The following is a 22,786-nucleotide window of genomic DNA, read 5'->3' as shown; positions in this document are numbered from 1 at the left end:
ACTGGTTTCAGTCTCCCCCAGTGACTGTGGTGTCTGTATATATGAGACTGGCAAAATGGGCACCATGGCTCAAAACCAGAGCAGCGATTTGTGATGTCAGGGTTTTTGAGCAGTGGTGCAGAACACTGTGGATGTTGTTATTGTGGATGGCTTCATGTGGTACAACCCAAATGAATTTGAGGAGGATGGACAGTAGGAAACAGGAAGAAGGGGGCTACTGATGCATATGGTGGCTGTGGAAGCTCAGATCACATTGTATGCTTAAATGCATGGGCTTAATTGCCTTCTCCCACTTGGACAGCACTGCGCAACTGGCCAAGTACGTTATGGCAGATAGGAGGGAGACTCGGGTTGACGGAAGCTGGAGAGGGCTGGTTGCTCTTTCAGACACGTAATGCAATGATCTGTTTAATTTTATTTAGTGGACAGGTGAATTGCTCTTGAATTTGGTGGCAATGAATGAACCCACCTCTCAGCTCCTCCCCGAAGTAGAAGCCTTTCCCACAGAGAATCTTTCCCACACCTAAGAGCTACCGCATGGATCCCCACAGTTTCAACGACTGAGTTCTTACCTGTAATGTGATGGTGGAAGTTCCTGGATGACATTTTGAATACGGGCCAATTGCTCCTCCTCCGGGCAGCGAGATATTGCCTCCTGTGGAGAGAGAGGAAATAGTCCGTTGAAGTGATGGATTTAGAGGGAGTGAGAGAGTGAGAGAGACAGACACGTACAGAGGCCTGGCAGGTGTCAGAGGGAGCATTGTCTCATTACATTACAGAGCTATGAGTAGGAAGTCCTGCCACTGACTTTCTGTGAGACCTTAGGCAAGTCACTTCACCTCCCTGTAAGGATAACCATACTTACCCACCTCGCTGTGGGGCATAGAGCCCTAGTCTCCTTCAGTTCATGGCTGAAAGTCTGGGCCTTAATTCATTAAACACTTTGAGATCTTCAGCTGTGAGATGTATTTCCTTTTTCTTCTTTTTGACAATTTCCTTCCCCCCCCCCTTCCTCCCACTCATTTTTGAAAATTGGTTTCCCACACACACATACAATGACTGGGAGAAAAATGGAAAGAAAAAAAAAGAAAAAATATTGAGAGGGGGTGGAGGAAGAGAGGGAAAAGAAATGAAAGGAAAAGAGGAGGAAACGATAAATAATAAATGAAAAATATTGAAACTTTTTCCAAATTTTTTTTGAAAACAAATAAAAAATGGGTCCTTTTTAAACCCTGTGAAATGAAAACAGCTTGGGGCTTATGGGGATGAAAGGCAAAGTAATTTATAAATAAAAACAAGCATTATTATCGACTGTATGTAGATATAGCAGCTCCTGTGATGATGAGGTATTTTAGATTAGCTACAATGAAATGCCTAGAAATACAATTGCATAGACAGAGTAACAAACGTCTCCATTAGCGATTAGAGTGGAATAGCGTAGATAAAACTGAGACTATGCACCTCCCCACCACCACTAGCCAGGCAGTTCTCCTCAGAGTAGGAGCTGAGAGGGATATAAGAACCTATTGCAGGGGTCTCAAACACGCGGCCCGCGGGGTTCTTTCGTGCGGCCCGCCAAGCTCCCCGTGCCCCCCCGCCCGCGCACCCCCCACCCCTCTGCTTACCCCGTGGCGCTGCAAGCCCTGCGCCGCTCCCTGAAGCAGCTGGAACTATGGCCCTGCAGCCCCGGGCAGGGCCGGGGGTGGGGGGAGTAGAGGGCTCTGTGCTCTTGCTTCCAGGCACTGCCCCCCGCAGCTCCCATTGGCTGGGAACAGGGAACCGCGGCCAATGGGAGCTTTGGGGGAGGTACCTGGAGGAGCAGCAAGAGCAGCACATGGCGCCGTTCCCCTCCCCCCCACCCTGGGACTCCGGCTGCTTCCTGGAGCGGAGCAGAGCGGGGCCAGGGGCCAGGGCAGGCAGGCAGGGAGCTTGCCCTGGCCACGGTGCATGGCGCTGCCACCCCGGAGACGCTCTAGGTAAGCGGCGCCGGGCCGGAGCCCGCACCCTGCACCCCTCCTGACCCCAACCCCCTGCCCTGAGCCCCCTGCCGCACCCCTCACCCCTCCTGCACCCCACACCCCAACTCCCTGCCCTGACCCCCCTGCCATACCCTGCACCCCGACCCCCTGCCACACCCCTCACCCCTCCTGCACCCCACACCCCAACTCCCTGCTCTGAGCCCCCTGCCATACCCTGCACACCTCCTGCACCTCAACTCCCTGCCCTGAGCCCCTGCCACACCCCACACCCCTCCTGCACCCCATGGGGGCAGGGAGGGGGCAGAGTTGGGGTGAGGACTTCGGGGAAGGGGTTGGAATGGGGGCAGGGAAGAGGCGGGGCCTCATGGAAGGGGTGGAGTGGGGGCAGGGCCAGGGGCAGCAAGGGGTGGGTGTCAGTGATGTGGCCCTCGGGCCAATGCACTAGTCCTCATGCGGCCCTCGTGGTCATTTGAGTTTGAGACCCCTGACCTATTGTCTCAATTCCTGGGAGTTCTTCTCTGCATTGTTAGTTTTCTGTCAGCTATTCCCTTTCAACATTGCAATGGGAGAGGACAAGCCACTAGGAACTTCAAACAATGTGAGGCTATCAAGGATCCATCTGCCCACACTGCTACTTCCAGGGGTTGGAGTGAGTTCAAAGAAAGACACTGTGACCCGCTCCTGCCAATTGGAGTTTTGCCTACATAAGGACGTCAGCAAAGCTAGAACTGAGATAAAGAAAACAATCCATTCCTAACCATCAGTTGCTTAAATATTATTAATCTGAAATCACCAACCACAGCCACAGAAACACCTTCCTGTGTTTTCACTGTCACTACTACATTCCCATTATTTTTTCTGCTGTCACTATTCTCGTCACTATTCTTTTCACTATAAGCCATCCTTTATGCAAAACCACGTGTAAATTGCCATCATCAATTTCGCTACCAGAGATGGGCATGAACTGCATGCCGGGATCCAAGCAGCCCCCACTTTGGGAACCCAGATTTGAATTCTGTGGCTTGAACCTATTTCTGATCTTTGTTGTCAGTCCACAACCACAGGTGCATAGTAGACACCACCACCATCACAGTTACCACACCAGGCAGCAGAATCATCAACAAAACCTTTGATGTCATCAGTCAATAACTTCACCATTGTTACCAATGATCTCACCAATAAGAGCATAACCAGGATCACCAACACCAGTCCTTTAACATCACTGACATGGTACACGTGTGCTGTCAAACTTAAATACCATTAATCAGGCATCAATCAAGGAGAGGACTTTGCAGCAATAATGAATATAGAGAGAGAGATCAGGGGTTCATATACCACCAGCCTGCCTCCAACGTCAAAACATTTGATGGAGAGAGAGACGGACACCTTATTTGGATTAAATAAGATCTGACCGTAATCTTCATTCAAAGCAGGAACTGAGCCTTTTCTGAGGTTCAAAGAAGTTAGTGGGGTGAAAGTTAACCTGTTTTTTTTTTTATCTCCACAAGCTTCAGCTCCAGAGAGAGTCCCAGATAAAAAGGCAGCTCTGATACCTCTGAACTTGGGAAATCCACATCTGAGCTTTGTGCCTGACCCCATCTCTGCTATGGGCTGAACTGAAAACCCAGAGCTTAAAACTCCTGAATTCGGGGAAGTTCTGCTCCAGATCTAAATCTTACAACTCAGACCCATCTCAGCTGATTACACTGCTCTACAGCCAAAATGCTTCTGAAATAAATGTAGTCAAACTTTACTAATTCTGGGTCACTGAGAACGAAAATGATGCTTAAAATTGTTGATTGGCTCTAGTTTTCAAGATATGCTATTGGGTCAGTATATACGACACTTGACTTGGGAATGGCGGAGGATAAGTGAGTTATAAAGGGAAGGGATCTCAGTTTAAACCAGAAATGACTAAAATACATCTTTGACTGGATCTATGAATAAATCTATGACTGGGTTTGGACAGTACTTGCTTTTTAGGCAAAACAATGAATGATGCAATCTGAAGCTGGTATTGCGTCATACATGATATGAATTGCATCATGTTATTCCTAGAAGTCATGGATGATGCAATCAAAACGAAGCTTACATCACTCTGCTGAACAAATTGCCCTATATCAGCTCTAGAAATCATACAGTGTCGTGCTCTCTTATTTGTCAGTGTTTGATTTTGCAAAGGGACACATTTCTGTTTAGCCAAAGTGAGCCGAGATGCCTCGTACTTGTGTGAACAGTGCAGATAACTTCTGCTATGTTTGTGGTGAAGTGACTTTTGCATCACAAAAGCGCAGTATAACCACTATGGTTAAGAAAGCCTATCACCTTTATTTTGGCTGCAAAATTGGAGATCAGGACAAGAGGTGGGCCCCACACATATGCTGCAACACTTGTGCAACAAATCTTCACCAGTGGTTGAACAGGAAAAGGAAATCTATGCCTTTTGCAGTGCCAATGATTTGGAGAGAGCCAACAGATCATACCAGCAATTGTTACTTCTGCATGGTGCCTCCAGTTGGGAAAGGTGTGTCAAAGAAGAAAAAGTGGACTGTGCATTATCCAAACATTCCATCAGCTATACGCCCAGTACCCCACGGAGAAGGACTGCCAGTTCCTGATGCACCAGAATCATTCTCACTTGAGTCAGAAGAGGAAGAGGAAGAGGATGAAACTTCTGGTCCTGAACCATCAATGTCACAGGACCCACATTTTCTCCCATCCTCCTCCTCTGAACCACACCTCATAACACAAGGTGAACTGAATGACCTTGTCAGGGATTTGGGACTACCCAAGAGTAAGGCAGAGCTGTTGGGCTCCAGACTACAGCAGTGGAATCTCGTGGCAGGTGATGTTAGGGTTTCCATGTTCCGTGACCGTCAAAAGGATCTTGTCCCATTCTTCTTCATGGAAGGTGATCTTGTAGCCTGCAACTACATCGATGGTGTGATGGCAGCCCTCAACATCGTTCACGATCCAGATAAGTGGAGACTGTTCATTGATTCATCGAAGACAAGTCTTAAAGCTGTTTTACTGCATAATGGCAATGTTTTGCCATCAATTCCAGTTGGTCATGCAGTCCATATGAAGGAAACCTATGACAACATGAAACAACTTTTGAGGTGCATAAACTATGGCCAACATCAGTGGCAGCTTTGTGGCGATTTGAAGGTTGTTGCTCTCTTGCTTGGTCTGCAGACTGGATACACAAAGTACTGCTGTTTTCTCTGCAAATGGGATAGTCGTGCAAGAGATTCCCACTACATCAAGAAAGATTGGCCACTCTGACAGTCATTGGAGCCTGGGAGGAAAAGTGTTCAGCATCCACCATTTGTTGAATCAAGGAAGATTTTGTTACCACCCTTACACATCAAGCTGGGTCTGATGAAGAACTTTGTCAAGGCCATTGACAAAACACAAGCAGCTTTCAAGTACCTCCGTGGAAAATTTCCAAGGTTAAGTGAAGCTAAGATAAAGGAAGGTGTCTTTGTTGGTCCTCAGATTTGTGAACTTCTTCGAGATGATGCATTTGACCATGCACTGCGTGGCAAGGAAAAGACGGCATGGAAAGCCTTCCAGTTAGTGGCAATAAATTTTCTCGGAAACAACAAGGCAGACAACTACAGGTTGTTGGTGGAAAACCTCCTCAAGGCATACAAAAGCCTTGGTTGCAACATGTCACTAAAGATACATTTTTTGCACTCTCATCTAGATTTTTTTCCACCGAACTGCGGAGCAGTGAGCGACGAGCACAGCGAGCGATTTCACCAGGACATTGCAACAATGGAGAAACGCTATCAGGGCAAATGGAGACCATCAATGCTTGCAGACTATTGCTGGACAGTGACAAGAGATGCTCCATTTAATGAATACAAGAGACAAGCCAAGAAGCGCCGAGTAGACACTGAATAGGACTAAACTATGTACATAATAGTTTTTTGCCTTTTGTTTCATAATAAATTTTATTTATATAACCCTTTTGCTGATTTTTAAAGTGTTACATAAACAGGACAGGTGAAATATTATCATGTAAAGCAACCATAAACACATGAAAAGACCTAGGTTTACAATTTATGATTAAAACTCTACTATCTACACAATATACATAGACATAAAATGTAAAAACTTAAATATTTTAGAAACAGTAGCCAATCAGTTGTTTTAATTGTTATATTTGAATTCAGCACATCAAAATACATATTTTATACAGCACATTTTATCTCTGAAGCAGACGACGTCTCAAAAATTGTAGACCAGTGTTATTTTTTGTTTCAGTCCACCAGTGGAAGTACTGACCTATAAAAAAGACCCGTTTCCACCATTTCAGAGACAAGAAACACAATAAATCCAACACTTCTCGTGTGAGATTTCCAGGCCATTGGTTCTGACCAAAGATGGATCAGGAGAAGCATCCAAACATTTGGATGCAAATCTGAAACATCAGATATCAGCTAGGTTGCATGGCTGTAAATCAGTGCAGATTTTGGCTCATACATTTCATTTCTAGATTCTAGGAAAGGAAGCTGAAACAGACAGCAAGCAAATGCTGATTTGTGTGATGTCATGACTGACTCAGACCCAACAGCCATACTTCTCAGCCAACTGAGCTAGAAACCCATGGCATGGCTTACAAAACCAGGGGGGATCATCTTCAACATGTGGAATTATTGATTCAGAACAGCAAGAAGCAGAGGATACAGAATCCCAGGAAAAACCAACTGCTTTTATTTAATGTATTTTTTTCAAATGTAGCATTAATTACTGATTGTTTCACCTTTCACCTTGTGAATGGGAAGAAAAAATTGCAAGGAGACAGGGCGTTTCAGATGCACAGTCAAGGACACACATGATCTATTACCCTTCTACTCCACTGACCACACTGGATGTGCTCAGCTGGTACCCTGTTCCTCCTAGCCTCTGGCAAGCAAGTGGAGTAAAACTGAGGGAGGAAGAAGGTGTGTGGCCTTCTGTTATTGAATTGGTTTGATGGAGCAATCAGTCCCTTTACACTAGTGTTAGAATGAGTCTGCCAGTGCCAGAGTCACCAACTTGATCAGAACTGGATTATGAGCTGGTGAAGGCCCAGAGCAGGAGGGAGTGTCATACTACAAAGATAAATATGCAGCAATGCCATGGCAGGGTCATCGCATATATAAACTTGATACCGTTGAAGCCGAAAGGCTAATCCCTCTCTGGTCATTAAGAATTTGCCTATCCTGAGACACTAATGTCTGAATCACTGTGGTGACTCAAAGCTGTGTCTATCCTTCCTCGGACACAGTGCTGAGTGAGGCAGACAGGGTAGGATTAGCAGGCATCCCTGCCTCCCACCCGCATACTGCTGTCTAGGCACTGGGGCACCCATCCTACATTCAACCAAACTCCCCATCTGGTGGTTTTCGCTAGACTCTGGGGAATAGTTTCTTTTTTGCGGGCTTCTGTTAGTATTTCTAGCCAAATGGGTTACCCACTGTAAGTAGCAATGCCTATAGTTAAGGCTGCCCAACAGTTCCCATTATAAGAACTAGAGCTCTACGAATAATGGATTTTTCCGTGCGCTTGCAATTCTGACTTTTTTTTTTTTAATTGTTTCGGGTCAACCTGAAGCCAACATTTTTCAAAATGTTCAGCAAATCAAAACGTTGAAAAAAATTGTTTCGGGTCAAACAAAATATTTCATTTTGATTTTGAGTGTTTTTTCACATTTTAATTTTAAAAAAATTAATGTGAAGGAAATTTCCAAACAAAAAGTCATTTAGAAATGAAAAAATGAGACATTTCCTTTAAAAAAATGTCATAATGAAACATTTTCACATTTGGATTTTTTTTATTATTTTACCCAAACAATTTGGCAAAACCAACACAAATTCACAAAATGTTCCAGTGTCACCCAATCTTGCATTTTTTGCCAAAAAAGGTTTTGGCTGAACAATTTCACACAGCTGTAATAAGAACCTGTTTTCAGCTGCTTTTAACTTTGCCAAATCTTAATCATCCCAGTCCTCCATCCCCTCTACTCCTTATCTCAGTCTCCTCCCTCACTACCCCCCAGACCCAGCTCCTCACCTCTTTGCATTCCCATCAGCCTTTTCCTCCTTCTTGTCCTCCTGCCTGGGCCCAGCAGTAAAAACACAAGAGAGACTATCTTCCTGCTCTCAGTTCCTATGTCGGGCATGATAGTTGTCCCTGGGCAGCCAGGAGCATTAATTGCAGGGAAAGTCCTGTTCAGCCCCTGCAGCCCTTAGTTGGAGCATGCTCAATACAGATGGAACCTTTGGAGAATTTAGCTGCCAAACTCTAACAAGTCTCTAGTGAGCAAGTGCAAACTGAGATTGTTCAGAGACTTAAAACTTGGCCAACTTGCGCATACTTTCAAGGGGAAAACAAAAGGCTATTCTGTTCTATATAAATTCATATACCATGCTCATCACCATAGTATCTAACATTCCTGACACCAGGGTGATCCCCCTGCCAAATTTCTAGTCCCTGCTTCAAAGCTAAAGGGGGACACCAGAGCTTCTCAACGAAACAGTTGTAAGAATTTTTGAACATGGGCAATACGATGTATTTTTCCCTAATATCGTTCTGAGAAATGGCTGAACTGTTTTATCTGAAACTTTCTAAAAACATTCAACATGAAACAGACAGGCAGCATGGAAAATTTCAGCCAAAATGGTTAAAGATTGGCAAAGTTATAACCAAATGAATGCAGGGTTTTATAGTGGAAAGCATCAGGGCAACCTTAACTACAGGTGTTACTATCTGCACTGCCAATAATAAAATATTATCTGTCATCAAATTGTCCAGCCCTTTTAGAAATCCAGCTATGGTCCCCAGCACAGACTTAGGGAGGCTCAGCAGCAAGGGTTATGGTCTATTTTTCTGCCCCCAGCAGTCTGTTCCCAGACTCCTACTTGTATCCACACATAAACTATATTCGCTTTGCAAAATGGAGTTATTACTTTAAATGAGGTTATAGATTTCTGCTTGAACAGTTTCCACTTTCACCTGCTCTTTGTATCCAGGACATGATCATTATGGCCTGATTTTCCATGGCCCTCTACCTTGTGTCATAATATACACCAATGCAAACGAAGTGAAAGACACTAGCACATCAGCAAGATGTAGTATTTTACACCCACTGTGCACTCACTGTGAACAGGTGTAAATGACTGCACAGTGCATCAGACAATCAGGCCCTGTGTATTCACATGTTATAAAAATTACAAGCGAAGGACAGCAATGGAGGAAAGAATCAGAATTAGGGAGGGAGGGAGGGAGGAAGGAAGGAAAGGTTCAATGAGACAAAGAGAAAAAGGGAAAGGAAAGTGATTAAGAGAAAGAATGAGAAAAAAACAGAACGAGAGAGGGAGATATGGAAGAGAAGGAGACAGTGTAACACAAAGATAGAGGGACAGAAATAGTGAAGAGAATGAGGGAAACGATGAATGAGGGAAACAAGGAAGGGACAGAGAGAAACAAAGAAAGTGAGAAAGAGAGAGACTGCAACAGACAAAATGAAAAGACAGAACAAGGGTGCATGAGCACTGATGGATGATCCCCCAACACACACACACACACCCCTGACACAGGGTCATCAGAGTGAGACTAAAACACAAACTACCTTTACCAAAACACATGTGCATGCCGGGCTGTGAACAAGAATAAAAGGCTCACCGTAAATTTCTTGTAGAGCTCATAAGTGAGGAGGGGGTTTGGCAGCTCCCTGAAGTACAACTTGCAGAGTGACCCCACACAGTGAATGTCCTGAAGGTAAACTTCCCTTGTCAGGTCTGGACATTGATCAGAGCCAAACTCCTGCCTGAAACAACACAGACAGAGACATAACAGCCTGGAAGAACAGGAGCTGGAAACAGTCCATGCCTAGTTGTCTGTCACAGACAGAGGGAAAAGAGAAATAGGTTATAGGCTGGAAAGCAGAGATCTGCCTCTTTTACCTGCAACCTGGCCCAGATCCTCTCCTGAAGCTCAGGCTCCAGGTTCATTCATCTCTGGTTTCCCTCACACAGCTCCACTGATGGGTCTGAAAACTGACATACAGCGACTACCCTCTCCTGAGGTTGGATACTCCTGGGCTGCCCCTAAAGTACTCCGTTAATGGATCCAGAGGGGGGTGCTTTTGGGGGGACAAAAGTTAGTCTCCATAAAGTAGTGTGTTTGGTCTTTACCAGTGTTAGGAACTAAGGTTGTCTCTAAACCTGCTCTCCTCTGTAACAGGGTTGGGCCATGCTGCCCTCATTACACCACCGAGAAACCACATTCAACAAGTCTATGCCTGGACTAGCCCCACACAATGGTACTGAGCAATGCCACTGAACCCCCCTTTGCAGTCAGACCCCTGCCCTTACCTCAGCTTCTGTATGTTGGATGTCACTCCAGAGAGCCGGTAGATTCCATCCACAATGCCGTGGGTCTCAATGAACTCGGCACAGCTCCTCAGCACGTAAGGGACTAATAACGGAAAGGAAGATGAGGTCAGCAGTGACTAGGCAGAGAGAAGATCTTTCATGAGGGTCCTCAAGAAGACAATCCCATTAAATGGTGGCAGAGCCTCTCTGCAGTGACCAGAAAAGGATATTGTAATGGGTGAGATCAAGAATAGCAAAATAAAATCCTTTAAGTGGCCACAAATTGCTTTACAGAGCTAGACAGCAGGTCACACGACAGTTCTGCAGCAGCCATGGTCATCATCTGCTCTGACAATAATGGCTGTTAATCACAAAGGCTGCTCTAGCCATACCTTGAAATGCAAAAAAAGGCTTTTTCCAGAGGGGAAAGTGATTAAATCGTAACTGGGATCATGAAGTACCAGGAATCCTCCAAGCAAGCTGTTCTCATGAGATCTCCAGCCTAGCTGTGTTCATAGAATCATAGAATATCAGGGCTGGAAGGGACCTCAGGAGGTCATCTAGTCCAACCCCCTGCTCAAAGCAGGACCAATCCCCAACTAAATCATCCCAGCCAGGGCTTTGTCAAGCCTGACCTTAAAAACCTCTAAGGAAGGAGATTCCACCACCTCCCTAGGTAACCCATTCCAGTGCTTCACCACCCTCCTAGTGAAATAGTGTTTCCTAATATCCAACCTAGACCACCCCCACTGCAACTTGAGACCATTACTCCTTGTTCTGTCATCTGGTACCACTGAGAACAGTCTAGATCCATCCTCTTTGGAACCCCCTTTCAGGTAGTTGAAAGCAGTTGTGCCAACTGGTCTGATTAGTTTGGATAAAAATCAGAGAAGCATCTACTCTTGTGTGTGAGACTAGTGCCCAGTGACGAGGGCTTAGAAATACCTAGAGAGATCAGATTAGATGGAAATATAGGCCAGATCCTCAAATCGACATAGCTCCATGGGCTTCAAAAGAGCTCCACAATTTATACCAGCTAAGGATTTAGAAAAGAGCCCAAACCACTAAATTCATATCCAGATCTGGAGTTCAAGTGTGTTTCAATCTGAGGTTTTGCTTTCTCTCATTACACAAGTATACGAGCCAGTCACCCTTTTGGTTCAGATCCAATCCCCTGCTGTCCCCAGTGCACTCAGCTGGCAGAGTCCTTCCCTATTAAATGCAAATCACTACATTAATGCAGTGTGAAGGTTGCACAGTTATAATCCCAAGACAGTCAGGAAATGCAGACATTAAGGTTCCTCACAGCAGCATTAACTCGGCCACATTGTGCGTCCCGTACACTCTGTAGGACAAACAGTAATAGATTAAGCTCTACATTTAACCAGACAAGCAGGCATAGCCATTGCTGCAGTGCCACGAAGCGAGGCTAAAGACTGAACCTTTCCTGGGTTCTAGTGGTTATAATATGCAGCAGTAAGGTCATACCAGCCGGGATTTTGACATATAGGACCCACATCCAGCAGAACAAGGAGGGTCTGAATGTAGCACAACTAGTGCGGTTCCATTACACAATGGAGAAGGCATGCAGGAGCCTTCCTGGGGGGCTGTACCTCTTATGTGCCATGCGGCACAGCACCACTGGGGCTGTAACATGGAGCAGTGCATTGGGGAGGGACGGGAAGGGGTTATTGGATCCATTTCCTACACCAACCCACCAGTGCCGTTTTTTCTTGTCCTGGCCATTAAGGGAAAGGTTTTTGGTTTTTTCCTGGAGGATTTTGCTACTTAATGTAGCATGACACTTACGTGTCCCCTCATGTCCACTCTCTCCCAGCAGTAGGATCCTGCTCAGGTCAGGCAGAGAGAATGTGTGGAGAGGTCATAAGAGGAGTGGACATCTTTGCACTCCACTAAAAGTCTTAGCAGATGCCATGAGGTCAGTCAGAAGTGATTGTTCAACCTTTTATAATATTTTCATGCCTGTCCTTGCAAGCCAAGCCAAGCCAAGGCACCAGTCCTTAGTGAGGTCTCTGCCCATGCCAAGGATCAGGTTTCAAACTTCAGCCACTGTCACTGTATTCCCATTCAGAACACAATGGGCCAGATGTATTGGGGATAACTTTTTGTTTTAGAAAGCGGTGGAGGTAACCAGGGAGACAGACATTTTAGACTTGATTCTGACCAACAAGGAGGAGTCGGTAGAGAATCTGAAGATGGAAGGCAATTTGGATGAAAGTAGCCGTGAAATGATAGATTTCATGATTCTAAGGAAAGAAAGGAGTGACAACAGCAGAACAAGGACAATGGACTTCAAAAAAGCAGACTGTAACAGACTCAGAGAACTGGTAGGCACGGTCCCATGCGAAGAAAATCTGAGGGAAAAAGGAGTTCAAGGAGACCTGTCAGTTTCTCAAAGAGCCAATATTAAAGGTGCAACAGCAAACTATCCCAGTGCAAAGGAAAGATAGGAAGAATAGTGAGAAGCCAGCATGGCTCCCTCAGGAGCTCTTTAATGACCTGAAAATCAAAAAGGAATCCTATAAGAAATGGAAACATGAACAAATTGCTAAGGGTGAGAACAAAAGAATAGCTCAAGCATTTAGGGACAACACCAGAAAGGCTAAGGCAAAAATGAGTTATACATAACAAGGGACATAAAAGGCAATAAGAACTGGTTCTTTAAATAATTTAGGAGCAAGAAAAGATGAAGGAAAGTATAGGTACTCCTCTTAGCGGGGAAGCAGAGCTAATAACTGATGATATCAAGAAGGATGAGGTGTTTAATGCCTATTTTACTTCAATCTTCACTAAAAAGGTTAACGGTGACCAGATACTCAACATAATTAATATTAACAACCACCAGGAAGGAATGCAACCAAAACAGAAAAAGAACGGAACTTCAATATTTGGAAAGATACTGGAACAAACTACTAAACTCCTAGAGGACAACAGAATTATAAGTAATACCCAACATGGATTTGTCAAGAACAAATCATGGCAAACCAACCTAATTTCCTTCTTTGTCAGGGTTATTGTCCTATTGAATGGGGGAAGCTGTAGATGTGATATATCTTGATTTTAGTATGGCTTTTGACACTGTCCCACGTGACATTCTCATAAGCAAACTAGGGAAATGTGGTCTAAATGAAATTACTATAAAATGGACGCAAAATGGTTTTAAAGACCATACTCAAAGAGTAGTTATCAATGGTTCGCTGTCAAAGTGGGGGGATATATCTACTGAGGTACTGCAGGGGTCTGTCCTGGATCCAGTGCTATTCAATATTTCCATTTATGACTTGCATAATGGACTGGAAAGTATGCTTATAAGATTCACAAATAACACCAAGGTAGGAGTGGTTTCAAGCACTTTGGAGGACATGATTAGAATTCAAAGTGACCGTGACAAATTGGAGAATTGGTCTGAAATCAACAAGATGAAATTCAATAAAGGTAAGTGCAAAATACTACACAGTCAGGAAGAAAAAAATCACATTCACAGCTACAAAATGGGGAATAACCAGCTAGGCAGTAGTACTACTGAAAAGAGATTATAGTGAATCACAAATTGAATATGAGTCAACAACGTGAGGCAGTTGCTAAAAAAGCTAATAACATTCTGGGGTGTATTAACAGGAGTGTCGTACATAAAACATGGGAGGTAATTGTCCCCAATCTACTTGGCCTGGTGAGGCCTCAGCCGAAGCACTGCGTCCAGTTCTGGGTGCCGCACTTTAGGAAAGATGTTTACAAATTGGAGGTAGTCCAGAGAAGAGCAACAAAAATGATACAAGGTTTAGAAAACCTGACCTATGAGGAAAGGTTAATAAAACAGGGCCTATTTAGTCTTGAGAAAAGAAGGCTGATGGAAAGCCTGATAACAGTCTTCAAATATGGTAAGGGCTGTTCTAGAGAGGATGGTGATCAATTGTTCTCTATGGCCACTGAAGGTAGGACAAGAAGTAATGGGCTTAATCTGCGGCAAGTGAGATTTAGGTCAGATATTAAGAAAAACTTTCTAACTATGAGGGTAGTTAAGCACTGGAATAGGTTTCCCAGGGAGGTTGTGGAATCCCTGTCACTGGAGGTTTTTCAGAATAGGTTGGACAAACACCTGTCAGGGATGGTCCAGGTTTACATGGTCCTTCCTCAGTGCAGGGGGCTGGACTAGATGAGCTCTTGAGGTCCCTTCCAGCCCTACATTTCTATGGTTTGGTGCTCCTGGCTAAGCGGCTCACTGAGGTTTCCTCAGCAGAACGGAATCTTCAGGTGGTGTTGAGCCAGCTTTATGCCACCTCTGTTACTAACCCACCCCCACCCCCACCCCCAGGGTAAAAGTTGGGGCCAAGAGAAAGGAAGCATGGCTAGAACACTGTTACACTCTAGCAATCCCCAGCTGCAGGAATGGCCCCTTAAGGCTGTTCAAAGTTGCTCTGCAAGACCAGCAGCCTGAGGATCAGATTGCCCCAAAGGTGACTAACAGCAACCCGGGTGGCTCCCCACACCTCTCAACTGCACTGGGTACAAGAGAGTCTGGCCTAATGTGGTTAGATTTGTTTGTTTGACCATTTTTGCAATGGGAAAGATTAATTTTATTCAATTTTTCATAACGGAAAAATGGGGAAGAAAAGGGTTTTCCTCAAACTCTCCTCCTCCTCCTCATAATCTAATACACCTTTGGGGATGGCACCTAGTATGAAAAAATTCAGCCCAAATGTTGAGTGTTATGAAAGGTTGTGAACATGCTGGAATAGAACTATCCCAAGCTATATATGTACTGGGTGCTCACGGGCATCTCCTTTCATATGTGTTCATTTGGCAGTGTAAAAATGGCACCCATCATTTCAGCAGCACATGAGCAAGTCGTGCAAATTAAACCAGTAAGACAGCATGACCGCTTGTCACCCCTCCCTCTGCTGTGTTTCACAGATCCCATCCCTCCTTAGCCTACCTACAGTCTCCCTAAGCTACCCCCTTGTCAAAAGCCAGGGTACAGAAAGGCTTTGCGACATGGCTTGATAATCAACAGGTTTAAGCTGTGTCAGAACTGTCTCTATAGCACTCAGCTGGGAAGCCCTCCCTATAGAATTATTTCTATGTGGAGTTTCACCTGGGTGATTACATCAATGACCCCAATGGTGATTCATTGCAGCACCCACTGCAGTCATTTTGGGAATTCTTGACCTTTAGTCTCCCGTGCCTTAGCTTGGGAAGGCCCTCTTTGCACATCCCTATTGCTCTCTGCTTGCTTCCACACAAACACACACAAATGGGGGGAGGGATAGGTCAGTGGTTTGAGCATTGGCCTGCTAAATCCAGGGTTGTGAGTTCAATCCTTGAGAGGGCCATTTAGGGATCTGGGGAAAAAGTCTGTCTGAGGATTGGTCCTGCTTTGAGCAGGGGGTTGGACTAGATGACCTCCTGAGGTCCCTTCCAACCCTGATATTCTATGATTCTATGAACCCCAGCAATGCATAGATCTCATATATCTGACAGCAATTACTCTGAAAGTCACATGATCCAAACCGAGTAACTCTCCTCTCTGGAAATTTCAAATTTGTCCTGTGTCTTTAGAGCACTATACTGTCTCACTATCCAATACTGGATCAAACTCAAGGACCTTGTGCTGATTAAAGACCCACAAGAGGATGGGTCAGGACTAACCCAGAGATGTGACTTCTGTCTCTGTGGCCTTTGCCTGTCGTAATAGCTGTGCTCATTAGAAACCATGAAACTGTCTACAAAACAAGCAAGATGCATGGCAGCAAGAGACAGAACTTTCTCAGCAGCAGCCCCTCAGCTACACAACGCCATCCTGAAGGGTTAATTCAAACAAGAATTATTCTAGTTCAAACCGGAATTATTTCCATAAAATTTTATGACCTGTGCCATGCAGGAAGTCACACTAGATAGTCAGACACGTCCCTTCTGGCCTTCAAAACTATGAATCTATGGTTCTTCCATGATGTCACTGCCTTCAAGATGAAATGTGAGACTCATCCTTTCACAGTAACAGCATCCTCCTCCCAGCAACGGCAACTACACTAATAAATCACGTGGAAGGACACTGATGGGAAGAGAGGAAAGAAGAAAGCTTCTCCCACCCCTTTTCTGAAAAGCCAAATGTTCCTTTGGGACATGCCCCTGGAGAGGAGAGAGAAAAACATTTCCATCTCTGAGTACAACCAAAAGCTGCTTATCTGTAACGTGGTTAAGCACTCAGACACTGTGATGAGGAGCATAATATGAATGATTAGCTGGAAAGACAAACTAAATAGAATTCTCCCCTCCCCCAATCACCCTTGCCTGTTTAGATTGTCAGCTCTTTCTAACAGTGACTGTGTGTGCCTAACGCAATGAGGCTTCAGTCTTGGTTGAGGATAAAATACAAATAATACTAAAAGATAGACAGATCCATGTTAATTTCAAATTTATTTTGGGGGGAAGGTGGGTGAATCACTGTTTCATCATCATCCTCCTTCCCACACCAGCAGGTGCATAAGGCAGAAGTCAAACAGCACCCATCATGGGCTCATATTTCTAGGTCTTTTATATTCAGATGTAATAATGCCACTTTATCCACTATTGTGCTATGGAGACTGCTTCTAGACCAGCCTCTCCATCTCTTGCTATGGGGTTGCCAAAGAAATGCTTGTTTAGGCAGCCTATTATCGGACATTCTTAAAAGGTGTCCCAAATATGTCCACCTCTTCTTTTGTACTGCTTGTATTGTTGTAGATAGTTGTGCCCATTCTAGGACCTCTTCATTACTTATTTTAACTATCTATTTTACTTTGAGTATTCTGTGCAGGCACGTGCATTGACAGAAGTTTAGTTTGCATTGAATGGATGGATTATTTTTCAATGACTCTGCTCCGTATAGAAGGACACTTAGGACATTGCTTCTAAAGATCTTGAGTTTGGTGTTTTTGCTAATCACAGAGGAGATCCATATGATTACATATTTGAAATACAGCACCCGCTTTACCTATTCTGGACTTCATATCAAACATGCACTCATCAGTATTATGAATGATGCTACTCATATAAATACATTCATTGAGGATTTTCAAGGCTTCACCTTCCAAGTAGATAAAATCATCGGTAGGTAAATTAATTTTCATAATTTCCATCTTTGATTTATTGATAAGAAGACCTACTTGCTTGGCAGAATTTGCAAGACCAAATGTCTTTCACTGAACATCTTCAACTGAATTATTTATAAGACAGATGTAATCTGCAAAGTCAAAGTCTCCAAGCTCACCATCTATCCATGCAATGCCAGTTTCCATGCTGACAGTCCGTCGCATAACAAAATCAACAGTGACTCACACCAATGTTAACATTAAACTAGTCAGTGAGCTCCTGGTTTATCTTTACTGTATATTGAGTATTCTGATACAAATTTTTAATAATGTGAATTATTTTGTTGGGGATTCCATAGATTCATACTGTCTGCCACAGTGACTCTCAGTCAACACTATCAAATGCTTTTTAGAAATCCACAAAATTCAGAACTAGTGTTTGCCACAAGGAAAAGGACAAATTAATGAGAGACAAATTAATTGAGTAAACTGTAAAGAATGTTAAAAACCCACACAAAAACCCAGTTACTAGCATCTAGATGGCTGAGTAATATGGTCTATGCCTTAAAACACCTTAGTCAGACAGTGTGAAGGATAAACAGATATAAGAAAAAAGATACCAGAAATTCAAGAGTCATTTACAAGTGACTAATTTGACCTCAGGGGGAAAAACTAGTTTAAAAAAAGTTATTTTCATCTGCTGAGCCTGGGATTTGCATGGAATAAATTGGGGAAAGAGGCCTCAGGCAGATGAGAGAATCTCTTACGTACCAGTGTGGATAAAAGTCAGTGAAGCTGGGAATGAGTGACAGAGGATGGATCACTTAATGATTACCTATTCTGTTCATTCCCTCTGGGGCATCTGGCACTGGTCACTGTTGGAAAACAGGATACTTGGCTAGATGGACCTTTGGTCTGACCCAGTAGGGCCATTCTTATGTTCTTATTTTTTAAAAAAAATAAATAAATAAAATCAGATTTTTTTTATTTAAATCGGATTTTTTGGATAAAATGTTTTTTGAGGAAAAAACCTATCTAAAGATCATTTTAATTAAGGTACATTATAGTTCAAAGATATCTCATCATGGACTAGGGATTATAAATTCTAATTCTAATGAGACAATATACCGTATTAATGTAAGGTTTAAGAAAAGTTTTGTAAATGAGTTCCAATAGTTCATGGATTAGGGACCCAATTTTATGGGGCTCCAGGGGCTTCTGTATAGATTATTTAGGTTAATCTTTCTATCTACCCAATGGGACTCAGTGCTCAGTCTGGAAGATACCATCAGAAATGCTTAGTTTTGCAGTTCTCAAACTGTGGATTTGTGTCTTCAGAGATAACATGCTTGTTAACAGCAAAAATGTTTTAAAATAAATAAATAAATAAATAAATAATAAATATATAGAGGTGAGAAATAACAGACCTCAACCCTATTGTCCCTCTGCAAATTTGTGTACACAGAGTCAATCCCTTACCTCTCTCTAAAAGTGCAAAGTTTCAAAAAGTTTAAAGAATAGAAGATTGTTGGGGCGGAATAGATCTGGACAAGAAGAAGTCTGAAGACAAATGTGAGACGGGAGGGACAGGCAGTAGAAACAAAAGTGAAACTGAGCAGCATATTCCAGAAGTCTTGAGGTCCTTCTGAGTATAGCCTTCATTGATTTGAGATCTACCATACCATTCTTTCACTAGAAGGGAAAACCTATAATGGCAGTAGGCCGTAAAAGAGACCCAGTTTGAGAATATTTTAATGAAGTTCCTCTACCTGTGGGTAAGACAGGCATGCGTGTAAAATGCAAACAGTGCAACAAACAAATGCAAGGCCTGGTTGCCAGAATGAAACAACATCATGAGAAGTGTTCCTTCTCAGGAGGAAGCTGCGCTGAAGATGATGAAAGGAACATGTCTGAACATGCAGGATCTTCAGGTTGGTAAACTTTTTTATTTCATACTTCTTTATTGAGGACTGCCTGTCTTCCTTATGGACTATTCTTGAATTCTCATGTTTGAGCAAAAAATATAGTTGTTACTCTATGGTACTACCATTTTAGATGCAGTTGTGATAAAAAATAAATACCTGAAATAGGCAGATCTCCCTTTTACAATTTCACCTTTGAAGTAGTACTGAGTGTCAGTGAATGCAATGAGTAATACTAAATGAGCAGTATGGTAATAATAATTAAATAACTGCATTGACTTATTTTGTTTAGGAGACTCCATCCTCAACATACAGGATTCTGAAGACTATCCACCTTCAAGATCACCATCATTTTCTATAGTTTCAGAGTTATCTGCCAATTATAGTGTTTCAGTCACATCATGTATGTCAGCCACAGAATATCACCTGTAGCAAAAAGAAAAAAGAAATCTCCATCATCCAGAAACAACCATAGATAAGTTTGTGATAAGAACCAGCAGATTACAAAAAGAGGTAATTGATGAAAAAATTGTGCTGTTTGTTTATGCAACAAACTCTCCTTTCCGTATGATTGAGAACCCACACTTCATTAACATGGTTCAGTCATTAAGACTGGGATACAGTCCACCCAATAGAGCAGATGTTGCAGGCAAATTGCTGGATAAAGTGTAAGAGAAATTGAGCAGTGTGCAAAAGGTCTAGAGGGTAAAATTGTTAACCTGAGTCTTGATGGGTGGAGCAATGTCCACAATGATCCTGTTGTATGTGCTTGTGTGACAACAGAAGAAGGGAATGTCTTCCTTACAGAAACAATTGATACATCAGGAAATGCACACACAGCAGAATACCTACAAGAAGTAGCAGTAAAAGCTATAACAAACTGTGAAAAAAATTCAAATGTCTAGTATGCAGCTTGGTCACAGACAATGCTGCAAATGTATCCAAGATGAGAAGAAATTATTTAGAAGAGAGTGAAGGGAGTCCCAAGCAAATAACATGCAGTTGCAGTGCTCATTTGATGCACCTCCTAGCCAAAGACTTCAGTGTTCCAGAAATAAAGGCTAATCTTGTTGAAATTGCAAAATACTTCCGTAACAACCACTTTGCAACAGCTGCTCTGAAAAAAGTGGGAGGAACCAAGCTAACTCTCCCACAAGACGTGCGATGGAACTCAGTAGTGGACTGTTTTGAGCACTATATCAAGAACTGGCCTAATCTGATGACAGTTTGTGAACAAAATCGTGAAAAAATAGATGGCACTGTCACAGCCAAAGTTCTCAACATTGGGCTTAAGAGAAACATTGAACACATGCTGAGTACCCTGAAGCCTATTTCTGTAGCCTCAAACAAAATGCAGGGAAATAGCTGTTTTATTGCTGACGCTGTTGAAATTTGGAAGGAACTGAATGAAATCTTAAAAAGAGAAATATGCGATGACAGAGTTAAATTACAAGCATTAAAAAAACAAATGGGACAAGCACTATCTCCAGCTCATTTTCTTGCAAATATTCTCAATACTCGGTACCAGGGTCAAATCTTAACTGCTGAAGAAGAGGAGTTGGCTATCACATGGACATCCAGCAATCATCCCTCCATAATGCCAACTATAAAAAACTTCAAAGCTAAGGGTGAACCATTCAAGAAATATATGTTTGCTGATGATGTTTTAAAGAAAGTCACACCAGTGAACTGGTGGAAGTCACTTAAGCATTTGGATTCAGAGACTGTTGAAGTGATAATCTCACTTTTAACAGTAGTACATAAGAACAGCCATACTGGGTCAGACCAAAGGTCCAACCAGCCCAGTATCCTGTCTTCTAACAGTGGCCAATGCCAGGTGCCCCAGAGGGAGTGAACCTAACAGGTAATGATCAAGTGATCTCTCTCCTGCCATCCATCTCCACCCTCTGACAAACAGAGGCTAGGGACACCATTCCTTACCCATCCTGGGTAATAGTCAGTAATGGATTTAACCTCCATGAATTTATCTAGCTCTCTTTTAAACCCTGTTATAGTCCTAGCCTTCACAACCTCCTCAGGCAAGGAATTCCACAGGTTGACTGTTTGAAGAAGAACTTCCTTTTATTTGTTTTAAACCTGCTGCCCATTAATTTCATTTGGTGACCCCTAATTCTTATATTATGGGAACAAGTAAATAACTTTTCCTTATTCAGTAGCTTCTTCTGCCGATGTAGAAAGAATATTTTCTTCCTTTGGACTAAATTCATTCCAAATTGAGAAATCGTTTGGGATCTGAAAAAGCAGGAAAGCTTGTTTTTCTTTTCCAGAATATGAACAAACAGGAAAATGAAGGTGAAGACGACTGAGTTAGCAGTAGAAGCCAATATTTTAAGTTTCTCACGTTGACCTGGCTGACATAGTCGATTTAATTTTTGTTTTGTTTTTTAAATATTTCATTTAACTATGTTAGTTAAAAACAATTTTAACAAAAACAAACCTGATTTAAAAAAAACTTGAATGTTTAACTAAATTCAAAAATTCATATGCTTGTTTTTTTAAATATTATATGTTTGCTGTTGAAGAAAAAAATCCAGAATACATAACACTGATGTTTTAGTTAAATAAAACAATTTAAATATCTGTCTGGTGATGTTCTCCTCCTAATACAGCCTGGCAAGAAAATCCTCCAAATATTAATGATTAACCTGTTGAATTGGAGATAGTTCACCTCCCAATGACTTCATAAATATCTGCTTCAGTTACCTTTGGTAAATGAAATAACCAAACAATCATTCATTTTCTGATGTCTCTGTAAAACTAATCTGAAAAGTTTTCAAAATAAATCACTTTAAAAATGTATAGTGTGTACCTTCTAAAACTGAAACCTACATCTATCTCGGAGTTGTGAAGAATATGTATTAAGGTTATAACAACCAACAAGAATGCACTTTTATGTAGAAATCCATGATTAAATCGAGACTTCCTGACTAGTGATTTAAATCAATTTGATTTAAATCAAATCCACCCTGTTATGCATCAATTGAGGGAGACTAGCCCAATCCACAGGCAAGCAACAGAAGCGACCTGAGGGAATACAGGTCAGCAGCAAACCTTTTCTATACTTTTATCGAGTTTAAACATCTGTGTGAATTTAGCATTCATGGAAGTGAGGGGCAGATAACTTCGGAGACAGCCTAACATGGCATAAACAGGTAATATACAAACAGAGCCCCTGCTATTCCAGTGCTGGGCTCCCCACACAGCTCTGCCAGTGCCTCTCAATCATCATGCACCGTGATTTCCTTCTATTCCAGTCCTTCAATTCTTCTGAATAGAAACACCCAGTTGTGCCAAATTGTGTGGTGGTTTTGTGATGTCAAAAAATTTCACATGGGACTCATTTCACTTGTGGCCAGAAATTATAGACTTGACCTCAGGTCCCTGGAGGTGAAAGGACTGTATCAATTTCC

General features: G+C 42.7%; 1 protein-coding gene across 1 annotated transcript in view; it reads right to left on the bottom strand.

The window, feature by feature from the left end:
- ARHGAP31 (Rho GTPase activating protein 31) overlaps nt 1–22,786 on the bottom strand; it is an 87,678-nt gene that overhangs the window by 14,997 nt on the left and 49,895 nt on the right. Inside the window, exons 2-4 of the mRNA XM_065423207.1 lie at nt 10,346–10,448; nt 9,654–9,798; nt 573–655 (exon numbers count right to left, since the gene is read on the bottom strand). Of these exons, the coding sequence (XP_065279279.1) occupies nt 573–655; nt 9,654–9,798; nt 10,346–10,448 (331 nt within the window). The remainder of the gene's footprint in view (nt 1–572; nt 656–9,653; nt 9,799–10,345; nt 10,449–22,786) is intronic.

Source organism: Emys orbicularis, chromosome 1, assembly GCF_028017835.1.
Source record: "Emys orbicularis isolate rEmyOrb1 chromosome 1, rEmyOrb1.hap1, whole genome shotgun sequence".
Lineage (NCBI taxonomy): Eukaryota > Metazoa > Chordata > Testudines > Emydidae > Emys > Emys orbicularis.
This window is presented reverse-complemented; position numbering and strand designations above follow the sequence as displayed.